At 30.0% G+C, this 17,354-nt stretch overlaps 4 protein-coding genes across 4 annotated transcripts in view; 2 read left to right on the plus strand and 2 right to left on the minus strand.

Moving 5' to 3' along the window:
* The window catches only part of LOC113400071 (probable cytosolic iron-sulfur protein assembly protein Ciao1), a 100,074-nt gene that overhangs the window by 30,489 nt on the left and 52,231 nt on the right, over window positions 1-17,354 (minus strand). The window lies entirely within an intron of this gene.
* On the plus strand, window positions 10,022-10,967 carry LOC113399929 (ribonuclease P protein subunit p25-like protein). The gene is made up of 4 exons (XM_026639210.2): window positions 10,022-10,178; window positions 10,261-10,445; window positions 10,558-10,677; window positions 10,817-10,967. Exons 1-4 carry the CDS (start codon window positions 10,083-10,085, stop codon window positions 10,935-10,937), a joined length of 522 nt encoding a protein of 173 aa, XP_026494995.1. The 5' UTR covers window positions 10,022-10,082; the 3' UTR covers window positions 10,938-10,967.
* Mob4 (MOB kinase activator 4) lies at window positions 12,002-13,422 on the minus strand. The gene is made up of 4 exons (XM_026639208.2): window positions 13,255-13,422; window positions 13,010-13,173; window positions 12,709-12,918; window positions 12,002-12,583 (listed from the first exon to the last, which is right to left on the minus strand). The coding sequence occupies exons 1-4, from the start codon at window positions 13,306-13,308 to the stop codon at window positions 12,337-12,339; spliced, it is 675 nt and encodes a 224-aa protein (XP_026494993.1). The 5' UTR covers window positions 13,309-13,422; the 3' UTR covers window positions 12,002-12,336.
* LOC113399925 (T-cell immunomodulatory protein) lies at window positions 14,734-16,994 on the plus strand. The gene is made up of 2 exons (XM_026639206.2): window positions 14,734-16,128; window positions 16,470-16,994. The coding sequence occupies exons 1-2, from the start codon at window positions 14,790-14,792 to the stop codon at window positions 16,898-16,900; spliced, it is 1,770 nt and encodes a 589-aa protein (XP_026494991.2). The 5' UTR covers window positions 14,734-14,789; the 3' UTR covers window positions 16,901-16,994.

The raw sequence follows: 17,354 nt of genomic DNA on the forward strand, positions 1-17,354 counted from the left end.
CGACAGACGCGAAACGATTACGGTGTGTCACCACTGTGATACTGTGGCGCAAACACCACCCAGCAAACGCTGGAGACCTGCCCACATGGAACGCGAAGAGGCAAATCGTGGTCTGTAAGGCGGCGATGCTTCGCAGGGAATCGACATGTATGGCCGTAGCTGCCTTTTATGACATTGTCATTGTCCAGAAAGAAACGGCGGAGCGACACTGATTAAAATATTCAGTGTCACTTCTCAATTTATACTCAAGCATATAATAGTAATGTAATGTATGTTCGTAAAAATTAACAGACTTTTGTAAAAATTGTAACGTTGTGTACGTGTGTACTATAAGTACTAGGAACAAGCATAAACTATTTACGAATTATTAAATTATTCAACTACGAAATTCGAAAATTACAGTAATTATTGTTTGTGAATTAAATTAAATTATAAAACTAATGACTTCTTAGATGATAGCATACCTATAATGAATCCATCACCTCCCGGGCTATGTCAAATAGAAATATGAAAATTTGCACTATAAATATAACTGTTAAAAAAAAAACCATGAACTAATTGTATAATAATCTTTCGTACATAATTTTTATTTAAATATGGCAACAGAGGCTTTCTGGGATCCTGTTGGAGAACCATATACATTGCTCAAAATAAGAGTTACTGACTCTATGCAGTCTAGTAACACGAGTAACAAGTTTGGGTTTGTTCCTTGTACCAATGCTACGAGTATCACATTTTCTCACAAAATCATTAATTTTTTTCCGTATTACATTACAAAATTTATATTGAGAAGCAACAGTTAATATTTTGATTTATTTCAATTTCTATCTATTTTTAGCTCCTAGGTAATCTAGGTTTCAAAATTTCGAGAAAAGACCTTTTCTGCAGCACAAATATCGTATGAGTAGCGGCTGTGTTACCCCAAAGTATAATAGCGTAAGACATTGTACTGTGAAAATAACTAAAATATAATAAACGATCCGTATCAACATCGGTAAATAATCTATTTTTTTATTAATAATGCCGCAGAGGTTAGTCTAGTCGCCAATCCGTTTATAGGGGGTACCCATTGCAACTTGGGATCAACTGTAAGGCAAAGAAATTCAGCTGACTCAACTGGATCCATCGATTCCCTATTTATCAATGGGTACATCAACTTTTACATTTTTCACATTTGGTACTAAATTTTTCAATTTTGGTTTTTTTATTATTTAGTCAAAGATTATTTATTAGAAATAGCATTGTTTACATCACCATAGTGTACCTGCTTTCTATTAATTTTAAAAACTAAGGAGGTATCATCAGCAAGCAATACTCAATATCAAGTTTGCTCCCAACAAGAAAGGGCAAGTCATATATTTATATGAGGGATAGAAAAGGTTCAAGAATTGATCCTTGTAAGACCCCCATACCAATCGTGACCCCAGGAGATTTTTTCCTCGTCAACGTCAACCTTCTGAATTCTATTGTTAAAATAAAAAGTCAAAAGGTCGAACGCACATTCTGTAATTCTGTAATTCTGTAGTGATAAAGTTTCCTGACTAGAGCTTCATGTTGAACACAAAGTCACAGAAAATCCTTAAGGCATCCTGTGACTCCTTCCAGGGTTCAAAATCAAAATATACTTTATTCAAGTAGGCTTTTACAAGCACTTTTGAATCTTCATTTTACAAACTATATTAAGTGAAGCTACCGCCGGTTCGGAATGTAGATTCTACCTAGAAGAACCGGCAAAAAACTCAGTAGTTACTCTTTTTCAACATTTAAAATACAAAGTTATTTTAGCTAATTACAATTATATATGTATATAATGTATCGATACGCTATATCGATTGTGTCTGTTAAAATATGTAGTACAATTGATTTAAAATATTTTTTTCAAATATTTTGCTGAGGGTGGTGAGTATTCAGTTTGAAAGATTTACCAGGTTATTTTAAGATTTCGACTTTTCATAGGGTTTCCTTTCATTTGTTAGTAAAACAGCCATATCATAAGATTGCGTGGAATTTGAAAGTTGTTTTTTTCCACGGTTCCAACGGACTGCAGATTTCAGTATTTGAGAAAAAGATCTTAACGGGCGGACAGACAGACGGACAACGAAGTGATCTTAATAAGATTCATTTTTCCTTAGCATGGGAAGCACGGGACCCTAAAAAAAAAAATTTAAAATAAAATGTGCCGTGAGTTTTTTTCACCGATTCTTTTCAGATGAGATGTTTCTTTCCAAAGCGGTGGTAGATTATTTTCATGACATAATCAGCCTGTAAATTTCCCACTGCTGGGCTAAGGCCTCCTCTCCCGTTGAGGAGAAGGTATGGAGCATATTCCACCACGCTGCTCCAATGCGGGTTGGTTTCATGACAGTCAATAAGTAACTGTAATGCTTCTATATTCAATAAACATTTTTAATTTTTCTCTTTTGAATATCATTACACGTACACAGAAACAAAGAGTGTGAATAATAATAGAATTGGAAATCACTACCAAATTTTAATAAGTAAATTATTTTCGTAAATAATATTTATGAGTACCAACTTGTATTAACTTGAGCTCCGTATGCATAAGCTGAAGACTTATAATTTGGTCAAACTCTAGACTAAGTAACTTATAATTGAGTAAGATATAATTTCGTAACCAGTTTTCATCAGAGGTTTTGCTTTATCAATATTATAATGGTTTTTTTTTTACTTAATAATGATTAATTAAATAAAAATTAAATTCTATTCCTTATAGTATTAAGAAAGCCATCACATAATTAATTCATCGTAACTATTTTACTCTACTACTTTTTTAATCAAAAAGTATTGAAACAAAACGCAATAATATATATATATATATAAGATCATCTGTCTTGTATATATATATACAAGACAGATCATCTCATAATTATGAATGTGGATCAGAACAGTGAGATAATCTGGTCAGAACCATAGTATATTATAATATACTAGGTAATAACTTGTAACTAACAACTTTAGTGAATCATTCTGAATTGATCTAATCGTGATATGGTCGTGATATGAATAGTAGAGTACAAACAGTTGCGTTTAACGGGAAAATATATTAATACAATTTGAATTTCGATCTAAACATTTTATCTTTTCATATATAAAGAAAAAATAAAACATTTTAAAATATTGTAAATAAATAATTAAAGCTAGATAAAAATTTTTCTCCGACAGGGTGGTGGGTGCTTTCGAAGGCACGCCGGGAAGTCGCCTCGTTGGAACGCGCATTCTTCCCCGCTCCAGAATACCAATGGCATATTATTATGTGTGATCTCCTCTATTGTGCTCTATATCCATCTATAGCATGGACCCATTGACATCTTATTCTTGTGTAGGTACTTAATTGTCAGATCACGTTTGCACTCGAATGTAGAATGAATACATTTGAATTACTTAAATATCTATCTTCTTATAATGTCGATTATTAAATACTTCTTATGTTTCAAGTGATTTACTATAAAAAGTAATTTCAAAATTAATAAAAAGATCAACAAAGCCGTTTCAAGCACAGTTTTAAGCTTATTCCGCCATATTGATCCAAATTGAATTGGTTTTCATCAATTCAGATTTTCTCAGTATATTTGCCAATGAGCACAAGATGTATAATGAACATAAATTAAGCACACGTAAAGTTAGAAGTCCTACACGGGTTCAAAATAACCACGTGACCCATCGATCATAGTATATAAAATACGAATAAAAATCTTTGTTAGTTAATTTAACGCTTAATTTAACTACAACTGTTATTAATAATGACTTAAATTTTTTTATTCTTTATTCCTCAGTCTGGTTAAAAATCGATATTTATTCGTCAAACTTTAATAATTCATACTTATTCAATATTTTTACAGACTAATTTAATTATTTCTATAACGCCAAAGAAATTGAATTTTGCTATACTTAATGTCAAACATTAATCTTAATGAGATGACGAAAAAAGAATTTAGGGGTGAAAATATATTAATAATTATTCTGGTCATGTCACAAGTGCGGTATACACGTCTTGACGTTTCAGTTCTGTGCATGATGCTGATCAACTCTAAAACAATTTAGGCGCTCCTCCATAATCAAATTGCTCGCTACGAGCTTCTCCAAGACTGCATTCCGACACAATTATTGAAGACGAAATTAAGTTTTCTATCGTAGGAAGAAATAAAAACTTAATTACAATATTCCACAAAAAATTATTGAATAAACTAACTTTAACTTATTATAGCAATTTATATATTAGTTACATTCCAAAATTAAAATATTATGCTTATTTAAATCATAAATAATATCCTTACGTATTAATTTTTAAATCAATTTAAAAGTTATGACCGATAAATAGTAGGACGCGTTCAAGTTTTCGCGGAAATAAAAGCTCAGAAAAGTAATAGAAAAGAAAAGAGACTCGTTGAAATCTAATTTCGCGTAACCATAACAGACATCACTTGAACCCGATGAGCTATCGGCGACAGACACCCGACTCATATCAATTTCTTAATTGAAGCGCGACTTCTTCCGAAGGAATGAAGATCACACTGATATCTAACTTCCCACGCCAATTTTATTTGTCGATAACTTTGACATACAGTGTATTGCTAAATTGTCCTAATATATGTTTGCGAGTAACCTCAGCCTCCATCCAATACGGTGTTATGTCATAGGATGTCATAATTAATTATGTCACATTACATATAATGATTATAATCGGAACTATTTATTTTACATTATTATGCACTTTTAAAATTATTGTTGTAATTAGTTGTTTAATAATTTGTTAAACTTTAATTAATATTATTTTATTTGGCATACTATTTAAGACTGGCACGAATACATATACATATGTACATATTTCTTTTTTTAAAAAGTTTGTTCTGTCACGAGAAATAATTAGATGTTTGCAAGTTATTGAGAAATATATTTCTTGGAGAATTATTATCAAGCTTGAATTATATTATATACTTTGTCATCCTGATCTACTAAAATTATTTATTTATTTACGTATTTAATTCGTTATTATATATTAATTGAAACAAATTCAGATTATTTTTGTACATTAAAGTTGATTATAAGCTTAATCTTAAAATGCACATATTACAACATAAAATTAGTATTTATTATACTAGTATCTATACTTAAAATAAAGTTATAAATGCGAAAGTAACTCTACCTATCCGTTTATCCTTTACATCTAAACTACTGAACTATTTTGAAAAAATTTGGTACGGAACAAGCTTAAGCCCAAAAAAAGACGTTTTTTCCCTGTTTTGTTCTGCATTTACTCTTTTCGAGCACATTAAAACATAATTGGAGATATGTGGTACTCACCTGTTGCGATACTTACGGAAAACCCTCTAAAAATCAGCGGTACCCATGCCGTTTATTCGGGGAGCGTCACGGGTTCGCTTGGCAGCGGCGTTGATAAGTTTTAGGCCGAGTAGCACAAAATGTTGCCCAAAGCTCAATTTTGAAGTTAGTAATGTGTCGATTAATTTGTTTAGTTAAGTATCTAAACAAATTAATCAACTGCCACAAATTGTAGAAGATTAGTGATTGCGTCTAGTGATTTGACCTAACCACTTGTGGTCGCATTTAGTGACGGCTACTTGTGATTTCTGCCGCCGATTTTTTGCGTTGCAGTGAACAGTATCTGCATTAGACTTTCCGTGACTCCTAATAATTTAAATATTATATGTCAAAAATTCGGCACAATAAAAAATAAATTTCAACTAGTATTTTATATGTATATAGGCCGTGAATGCGTGGTTCGTAGTTGTAATACGTGGGTTTATATACGAGCAAATATTATTTGACTTGTTAAGTGATCGCCGTGAAAGAAAACGATGTACACAAAACTCCGAAAATTTTTAACCTTATTATTAATAAAACCACGTTTGAACATGGTGACAAAAGCTTTTAATTTTGTATCTTTATATATATATATAAACTTCCATCATATAATTTAACTATTTATTTCATAATATAAAATATGTAAAAAGCCTTATTAGGCTTTTTTTAGTTTGTTTTAGTTTTTTTTAGTTTCTACGGTTGCATCAGGTACCTGGGTGATTTAGATTGGACCCGGCAGGAAGCATTACGATTGGGTTCGAAGTTAAAAAAATATGAAAATTTTATTCATAAACATAGGCTTATTTCAGTCATATGGAGTCGGGACAGGAATCTAGTGAGTATAAAGTTCTTCGCATGACGCGTTTATTGCAACCACTGCATGGGATTATTACTTTGACTAAGTATTTTACTTAACTAAAACGATATCGATTGATCATAGATCAAATCCAAAAGTATTTCTACTTTCGAAATAATTAGAAATACATTAATAGTTATTTTTTAAAATAGTTTATTCTAGATTCAAAATCGGTAGCTACCTACAATTAATAAAATATGCTTATATAAAAATACTATGCGTTTATGAATACATTTTCTTAACAAATTACTGTTTCTCAATTTCTTCATAGTTATTTTGTTCGTTCGCCATCATATCATAAATATGATAGGGTCCTTCGCTGCATTTTGGATCATCACATGAGAAGTTGTCGTATTCACAATATTCTCCCATGATGGCCTGCAAAGAAAATATCGAAACATTCACCTGTTTACTTTTATTTTCGTGCCATCTTTTCCTATCCCATAACTCGAGAGATGAAATCGCATTCCTAAAAATCCTTTAAACCTGTCTATCGGATTAAATAAAACATAATTATAATAACGCTAAATCATTATAATTTTTATTTAAATAAGTATAAATCATTGAAGATCTTCGATTTATCTAATAACTCTATTAATGAATGACTGATAATTCTGTCGTTATATTTCTTTAACTTATAAACCACAATTAATAATGTGTATTTTAATATTATACCTTATTTTTATTTTTTTAAAGCGTAATTAAAAATTTACCAGGTAAATGAATCACTGATAGTAGCCCACTAAAAATATTTAATAAAATTGCTTGAAAGTTGTATAATATGTTTTAGGTAGTCGTATACTAAGAAAATCATGGTGAAGTCGACATTTATAGATTGTTTATGAATTGCATATTTTAATAATGAGGTATCACCCCATATGAGTGCTTCCTAAATTATCTACGCCATACATACTTATAATAATTAAACATCTGTAAAGTTTCTTGAACAAATTGAGGTACAAACAATGGGTATCTTTTAAAAAACATATCACTAAGTTTAAAAGTCCAATATCCGTGTATGTAATCTATCTTACTTAATTAGTAGGTAAGTTAGGTAGAACGCCATTGCCGAATTATAAAAATTTACATTTCCTCTCGATATAGAAACAATATCTGTTTGAAGTTTCAACATTATAATATAAGCTATAGTTGTCGTAATATGTATGGACATATTAAGACATACCTTAAACTCATGGGATTTTTTAACTTTTAATAATTAATTAGTTTTTTTTAGGTTAAAATAACATTTTAATATGTAATTAAGTGTTCATGATATAATATCAAATTGTCGTTAACTAACCTTGCTCGGATGAGCAGGATCAGGATTAACATTACAAAAACATCGCCCACATATACATGATCCACGACCTGAACATTCCGCTCCTGCTATGCCCGGGCGGTGGCAATTGTTTTCCAATTTACCTCCAGCACAGGCACAAATAGCATTATCTTCTAAACTCACTAAAAAATAAAAGAGATTAGCAAAATTCAAAGATAATTAAATGCTAATTTTCATCTATGTAATTTATAAACAAATTTCCCTTTGCTTTAATCAAAACTTACTTTCATAGTTTGGATGACGAATTTTCTCTGTCTCGCAATAATTTTCAAATGTTGGCATTTTTTCTGAGAAACATTTATTTTCAATGGGGCACCAGGAACAATGAGCTAATCGGAGACACTCTAGACATGACATTTTAATTCCACATATTGCTTGTTCGTCCACTTTAATAATATTTAAACTACTTGCTTTAATAACTACGACGAAAAGATACAGACAAAAATGTATATAATTGACATTATTGCAAGTTTTCATTTTCAAAAATTAATCCAAATTTATGTTACGCTTAATAATGTTTTTCGATAACTGCCTAACCATGACTTATATTATACTTTTATATCGCAATCGATAACCTTTACATGATTCTATGTACCTAATTACGCAAGCGGGCTTATTTGTATCTCCCGTTTTAGAATTATGTTTCTACAAAGCCCGCACAACTTTGATAGCATACATTTTAGATGATCGATGGAGATATTACCTGAGTAACCATTGGTTATCCAAGATAATAACCTTCTTCCTTATCTCTACATAAAGTTTATAAAATTTATCAAAATGTTTTATTTTATAGAGCAAATTAAAATTCATTTATTTATATCTTTGTATCTGAGACTAATCTAAATATTATACTTTTACCTTGTATACTTACTAAGAGGTACTACAATACAATTTCTTGTCAAATGTATAGCTTGGCTCAAGATTTGTTAGTTAAATTAATGTAATAAATAATTGTAAAGTATAACTATATGTTATCAGTGTAATATTATTATAATAATATATTAGTCCTTTTCTTCAAATAGTGATCTCGATTTTCGCATCCCTAACTTTGTAAACGTTTTCTAAATGACAACTTGCATTTTAATAATGTTTTTAATATTAAAAAGATAATTTCGTCCGAAAAAAAAGGTACAGCTTATTCATTTGGTTCATCCTAAAAATCTTTATTTTACAAAGAAAAGTCAGTGATATTAATTTAAATATTTTAATAAACGCATAATATTACCACAAGTCTTACGTTTATTTGAATTAGGTCAAGAACATCAAAAAATGTAAGACTTGCGATACTGTGTATTAACATTATTAAGGACTAGATACTGTGATAATTATTAATAATATTTGGTGTCATTCAGGTCTCATTCAGGTCTCATTATTCAAAAGAATATTTCTTTTTAATGCCTAATACATCCGGTGGGAAGTTGAAAAGAATAACTGATACTTAGAGACAAATAAATTGAACTAAAGTTTCCGTATATTGGTTCTCATTTTATCAAACCTTTATAATTTAAATATTAGACTACTACCTATATATTTTCAAGATTAGACTACTATTGTGTGTTCTATTTTCATTCTAAAGAGTAGCTTTTGCTCACGATGTTTTTCACGAGATGAATTATAAACACAAATTAGCACGAAGCACATGATATCTAGTGGTACTTGTTTGAGCATGAATCTGCTATCATCGGCTAAGATTCACATGTTCTGACATCTCAATTACCATTAATTTTAAATGAACTAAATTAAAGTAAAACCCGCATCCAATTTTGGTTTGTAGAAAACAAGAACTAAGCAAAAAAAAAGCCAAAACATAGTTTACAAAATAGTCAAATATTTATATTATTATACTTAGCACTTACTTAGTAATCTTAATTATCTAGTAATACCGTAACTTTTAAACGTCTATATTCTTAAGAGAACATATCTAGGTAATATTGGGTAGCTATTCACAAAATATATTTTTATTACGAATTTTGACGAGGTGATGGTTCTTAGATAATGTGTTGTTAATTGGCACATTTTTCAAAATATTAACTATTTTTCTCTATACTGATAACTGAGATTGAGAATAAGATATTTTATCGAGAGTTATCAATAAATTTTATTCTTTTTATTAAGCAGGAGTAACCATGGGGTCGTTTGCTTTAATATTATAAAATATACTTCGAAATAATGGTCTTATCATGGGCTATTAATATTTCTAAATTATTTATAAGAGTATATTGTACAACACTAATTTTGTAGTTTTTTAATTATTATAAATTAATCAAATAATAATTTGATTAATTTATAAATTTTTTTTCTTTTTTTTTTTATTTCGTTTTCGATTTTTGGCTATTTCTCTATTTGATTTAGCACTTTTGGTTTTGATAATGACTGTAATGTTAGCCCGCACTCCGTACCAATGTTCAGTAATTCGCACTTCGCACTAAGCTCTCACTAGTACTACCAGTTACCACACTAGTCAAAGTCACATAAGTGACTCCTGTCATTGTCATCTAATTAACTATAAAGTTTGAAAAATAAATAACATATTTAATAATTAACATGGAAAATTACTTTAAAGGTAAAAATGTCGAAGAAGAAATGGAGCGACATAAAATACCCATCAAGGATATTCCTGAAAACTTCCTATGGATGCAGGTTTGAAAAACTTACGAGGTTATTATTGAATTGTACGAGACTATACTGTATAAAGTGAATACTAAAACTCTTTATTATATAGGTAAAAGGTGGAAGCAAAATGACTAATTTGATTTCTCATGCAATTGGAATACTTGAAGATAAAGGAGCCACTGCTGTGGTATGGAGTGGTGCTGGAGTTGCTATTGCTAAGGCCATCTCATGCGCCGAAATTATAAAGAGACAGTTTTCCATTCAACATCAAGTGACGAAGTTAACTCATAAAAGGTCTATATATCTCTAATTTAATTACAAAGAATAGTAACCAATTCAGACAACTATCTTAAAATGGTTATATATTGTTTAAATTATTCATATTTCATGAGTATAATATTTTCAGTGTTGAAGAATACTGGGAACCAAAGGTAGATGGACTTGAAACAATTGTTGTTAAACGTCAAATACCTGTTATACACATATTATTATCTATTCCGGAAATACCAGATATTAGTCAACTTGGGTATGTGGAAAATTAACATGTATATCTTATTACCAACACACAACATAATCATAAATTAAACTCTATTTTTCATAGAACAACTATACTATACTATAGGAATATTTTAAAAATGTATTACAATTTTCGAATTTTTTTTCAGATACCAAACCCTTCAAAGTAAAAAATTTTGGGAAAAAGTTCCCAGCAATAATTCTAAGCAGCAACAATCACACAAAACAAAAAAGCCTTTCAAGCATAAGAAGGTTGATCCACAGGAATAATATGCTTTTTGTTACATTATAAGAGATCTAGTTTTTAATTTTTTATTTCATTCATTATTGAAGTTTTCCACCAAAATGTTTCCATTACATATATATATTATACATTACATTTACATATATTAGAAACAGTATGAGGAATAATTTGATTTTAAGTTATGCAAAATATCATTTCTGAGTATTAGAAAAGCATCATTTTAATATATTTAAAAGATTTGGTAAAATGAATGTTTGTTTTTCTTATCTATAAAAATATAATATGTGCTATGTTTCAGTAAATGAAAGACCTGTAAGAATTACTTGATGTGTGAATATAGTATTATGAAAATATTCACTATTTAAATTAATATTTTCATTATACAAATAATTGACTCCCAAACACAACTATTTTGCACTTGAGAATAGATATTTTTTATTTAAATCCTTGTTTTTTAAGTTCAATGAGAATATTACTACATATTTTGTTAATATTTATGCTATATAGACACATTTAAAATAGTATCTGTCTTAATGCTATTAAATAAAGCAATGATTAATAGTTAAATGATCTCAACGGTAATACATATCAGATACGGATGACCCATTCAATGGAAGATCACTTACATTAATTTCCCATAGATTCTTAAGACCTTGACTTTGAAGTCTGTGCAAGCCGTTATGAAGTTTAAAAACTTAATTCTTTTATAATTCATTGCATTCAAAACCTGGATATATTTAACGATATTCAAGATCAAGCCCATATCTAAAAGCAACCAACCAACAGTAACAGGTAACAAACCTCTCCAAGAGGTGAGTGATTTTCCCAAAAATAGGTACAGCAGTGCATTTCTGTAAGAATTCACTTCATGTCTCACTTGTGAAATATTGCCATTACATATCTTATATATGTTATAATTATTATAGTCAACATTGCTTCTGACATTTGACACTCATCTTACAGTATAGCTGTATAGGAGCAAATAGTAGGGAAACATTTTCTTATTTAAATAAATTGACAATTTATGGTATTCATAGCTTACATGCAGACTAATTTTTTTGTGGGAAAATATAATAACAACAAAAAACTATTGTACTTATATTGCAGATTTTATTTATAAAGAATAACAGCTACATTGTCAATTGAGAAAAACCTCAATGGTATTTTGTAATACATTAAAAAGTATTTTCACTGGTACTTTTTAATCATAACTTTATTGGATAAAATATACCAATACTTCCAATATATGTCATAATATCTAAGCATAGTGGAGAATAGCATACGCTTGAATAATTAAATATACACAAAAATACAAAAATGTTTTTTTCTTTACTTGGTAATTGAGATGTTTAATAATTTACATATTGCTATTAAAATAATAAGTATTTTGAGAATCTCTTGACATTGTTCTCCTAAAATCCTGTCTCAAGCTTCCGATTCACCAACTGGTTGTGTGATTGGTGGTTCATCATCCAATTTTGGCAGTATAAGAATGTCCTTCGAGATTATTGAGTACTTTGTAACAAAATCTGTGAATCTCTTGCACAAATGTGTTTCTTTTTCGAATGCGTCAAATATTGCACGATGGTGGAAATATGCATGAGAGAATATTCTGTAGACTCTTCTACATACAGATCCTAATTTTGCCACTGATGACTCTTTAATACTGACTCTGAAAGAATTATGGAAATATAATAATTTTAAAATAATCAAACATCATGCTAAGTAAAAACCACATGATAAAATGTTCAATACGGGTGTAAGATTAATTATTTTATTAAATAAACTGCTGTATACCTGCTTGGAAAATATTTATTGCTATTTAACAAACAAGCAGCCCCATCAAGAGTATGCCTTGTATAGTCAATAGCTGGACATTCTTTAGGTGTTTTGTGTGCAGCACATAGAAAAATCCATTGCTCAGTCGCTGTCATTTGAGGGCAGGTCTCTGGATTACACTCACTTTGCAATCTAACTGCTAATCCATTTAATTCCATACAAAATTGTCTGAAAGTAAAAAGATAGGCTTTTAACAAAACCTTCAATAATATAAGATCTCTATGTCAATACATACAATCAATAATGATAATTTCAGTACCTTAAATGTTCATACTTCCACACCCCTTCATCCTGCGCTTCTGGCATTTTAAGTATTGCTTCTAAATTAGCAGGATCGCGTCTGATAGTTTGTTGGATAAATTGTTGAACCGCCAGAGTGCTATCCATCTCTTCAAATGGCTCATCAGGCCATCGGCAAAAATCCTAAAAAAATACGAATCCTATAAGACGCTGTTTGAACAATAACGAAACATAATCTAATAATATCTATTCCACATTATTTACCTTTGCTTTAGAACCTGGGCGATTACGCTTAAGCTTTAATATAACATCAGCCATTTTAGTTTAATGTTATTGATCACAAACTGTACATTGAACAACATATATTTTTAAAAGCGTTGTCCTCGTTTTTGACGTCTGTGGTTAAGCTCATAGATAGTAACAGTTAACATACCCAGTTGTCGACTGTCGTAACTATGGTCTATGAAATGTAGATTAAATTCCTAGGTGTCTTAAGTTGGTGGGAGATAATAATTTATTTTTTATTTTAATGAGCACGGTTGTTATGGTATTGATAAAAACGTCATTATTTTTACTGACGCTGAGCTACATCGACCCATTCTGAAAAGCTGGGCCGAGAAGACGTTGAGAAATTCGGCGAAGTATTGATGTATGATGATATGTATGATCAGAATCGTGATTTCGTAAAATGGTATTCCACTCTTTGTAGAATAATACTTTAGAAACTAGAAGTAGTTTCTAAAGTATTATTGCGCTCTATCTATATGAATATCTGTTATTCAACTGTCGCCATAATATACATTTTTCATAAATAATTTCTAATAAAAATAAAAATTGTATGTTTTTCGTTTATACGGGTCAAGTTCTAATCATTTATTTCTATACTATAATAATATTATAAATGCGAAAGTAACTATGTCTATCCGTCTGTGGCTCTTTCACGTCTTCTAGAAAAAGACTACTTTTTATACATAAAACGACGAAAGAAGCCACAGTCTACATCTACAGTATTTATATAACATTCAGAATCAGAAAGAAGACCGTTAAAAAAACCGCGGTCGTGAGCATGCCCATTGTTAGTGGTTAGTGAAACGCATCCTTAAGAGAGCTGTAAATATTGGCATAGAATATTTTGACGTTTTTGTTTAATTTTAAATACTCTGTATAAAATATAAATATTTGCTCACGTCTGTGAGTTTGAAGCAGCGTTGCAGAACCATCGATAGTTTGACTATCGATAGTTGACCACGAACTCTATTCAGGATATCGATAGTATTATCGACAGTATCGTTTTGATCAATACTATCGATACTATCGATAGTACCGATAGCTCTCCGTGAGCAATATATATTACTATATATATTAATATTGATTACGGCAATACTATCAATACTATCGATAGTATCGCTAACACTCAGTAAGTAATACTATTGGTAGCAGCGATACTATTGATACTATCGATAGTTTAGGTAAAAAGTAATGGTTTAATACTATCGATAGACTATCGATACTATCGCTATTCGCTAACACCTTAACTCTCGATAGTGGACTATCGATATGCAACACTAGCTTGAAGTCAAATATCAAATAAGCTATTGCTTTGTGTTGTAACATTACTTCATAATTTAATATCTAATTGAGTGTAATGTACTTATGAAATGGAAATAAATATTTGCTTTAATTTAAAATTACGTTGTAAAATTAAACGATTTTAACATAATACATTAAAGTGCTTACAAACAAAGTTTAAAGTCTTAGAAACTTTAATCTAAACGTAGGCCTTATGTTTTGTAAGCAAAATGTTTATTTATATTTATTTGGTTTTGTCAAATGTGGTTTTCGTCCATTCCTTAGTTGTAAGTGATATGACAGCAAGTTCTTTTGGAAATAAGAATGAGGGACTAATTGCTGCATTTGGAGATTTTAATTCAGATGAATTGACTGATGCTTTCATCATAAATGGTTCTAGTGTAGAAGTATTTTTAGCTCACGACAAAGAACCGTTTCTTCGACCTTCAGTTTATACATGCAGCTTTAGCAATTTGAATATTACAAGTATTGTACCGGGAGACTATGATGGAGATGCCTATATGGATATACTTTTAACAACTCAAATTCAAAATGTGAGTTCCAATATACATGAAGTAAGAATTTTATGGGGTGGAATGCCTAATTTAAACTGTTCAGATGCTCTACTAATAAAAGCAATAACAATTGGCCATCCATTAGTATTAGACTATAACAGAGATATGATTTTGGATATCTTTGGTATTAATGTTCAAAATCAGAGAGTGTTTTGGGTATTTGATAACACAAGATCTACCCCCCAAGAAATAATGATGACTGAGTCAAGTTCAAAGAAAATAAAATTGCCACACTCTCATTCGTTCTTAGATGTTAATGACGATAATGCTGCAGATCTCTTAGTGACAACTGCATTAGATATTGAAATTTGGTTAAATGAGGTACCTTATGGATTTCGTTATAGTAACAGTATTGATTTATTGATTGGCCACCCTACTATATATGGACAAGCTTTGTTTATTGATGTTGCACTTTCAGGAAATTTCTTTTTAGTGATACCAGTTTGCTATGACCTGGAATGTATAAATAGTACAATATTAATCTATGACAATGAAGAATGGAATGATTTGCACATTGATTTTAATGATGGAAAAGGATCTTTGTGGAGATTTGTGCCCCCAAGAGATGAAATTTACTTGGATACAATCACAATGCGCAGTGGAGACTATAACATGGATGGATATCCCGACATTGTCATGACCCTTAGCCCAGTTAATGACAAAGACACTAGAGCCTTTCTTCTTCATAATGTGCCATGTAATTTCCCGGGATGTAAATTTCATAGGACCTTTGAAGTTCAGTGGGAAAAATTTACTTCCTTTGGTCATAATGTTGTTTTGGCTACATTCTATGATTTTTATATGGATGGTGTTCTAGATGTTATTTACATACAGAAAAATGTAACAAATTCAACACAAAAGTATATAATGAAGGCCTTCAGGAATGAATTAGAATATGACACAAATTTCATTAAAGTTATTGTTGTAACTGGTTTAAGTAATGAGAAAATACCCACTATTAATGGAACTCTGTATAACAGGAAAGTGACATTTGGTAAGGAAAACTATACAATTAATTTCTAGTAAAGTGTAATTCTTTTTATATTTATAGACTTAAAAGACAACAGTCATTCAAATTTAATATTTATATTTATAAAATCTTTTAATTTTAACAAGAATCTAAAAGAAAACGGCTGGCCATCCCAACTTTGTATAGGTATAATAAGAAGCCAAATCACAGTGCTACCTACTGTGTTCATTCACCATACACAAAGAAAATGTCAGAACTGATCTGTCATATAGTAGAAGTTCAGTACACATACCGAAGAATTATATGTAAAGATAAAAACAATATTTTTGTTTTGTTGTGTAATTTGTACTTTTTCTTAATTTCAGGAACTAATTTACCTGGTCCAAAAATTGGTTATAATACCTGGTCACAAGAAGGCACTTACAGAACAGGAGTATGTGCACAATTACCACAGTCAGCATACTTTGCTTTACAACTTCCATATTCAATATTTGGACTTGATCGAACTCCAAATTTTGTTGATACACTAACTGTTGGTCTCTCAGGGCACTCTAAAAGCTGGACACAGATTATTCCAAATTCTCAAATTGTTTTAATTCCTGCTCCACCAAATGATCCTTCACAATGGAGAGCACAATTGTTTGTCACACCAAGTAAAGTTATTCTCAAAAGTGTGTTTGTTTTAACTGCCATAATTATTATCATAACTGGCTGTGTACTTTACCTACATTGGAAGGAAAGAAATGACAGACAAGACATCATTGAAATTGATGAGAAGACTTATGTTAAAATATAATTTGTATGTAAATTTATAGTGTAGGAATTTTAAAATTATGTAAAAATCAATTGTTATTCAAATTATATTTATTATTTTAAAGAATCTTGTTATAATTAAAGTATTTTTTGTGTTCTTTTTGCAAATTATGTAAGTGATCTTGTAGTAATAGTATAGATTTATAATAGGATAATGAACAAAGAAACTGTGATATACACAAGTTTAGACATTTTATTTTCCTTAAATGTATGATCTTTATATCGGTTAAATTCATATTTATCAAAAAAAATAACTAATGAACAAATTAATATAGGATTTAGTATTTTTGTAATGTTTTATAAAATAGCTAATTAGTAGTTTTTAATTGCTTTTATGTAGGTTAATTTGTTGATGTGGTTCAAATCTTGCCACTCTATTTTGAACCAGTTTCATTCAATTGTTTCAGTGAAAATTTTGCACATACTTTTATTGCTAA

This window comes from Vanessa tameamea, chromosome 8, assembly GCF_037043105.1.
Source record: "Vanessa tameamea isolate UH-Manoa-2023 chromosome 8, ilVanTame1 primary haplotype, whole genome shotgun sequence".
Classification (NCBI taxonomy): domain Eukaryota; kingdom Metazoa; phylum Arthropoda; class Insecta; order Lepidoptera; family Nymphalidae; genus Vanessa; species Vanessa tameamea.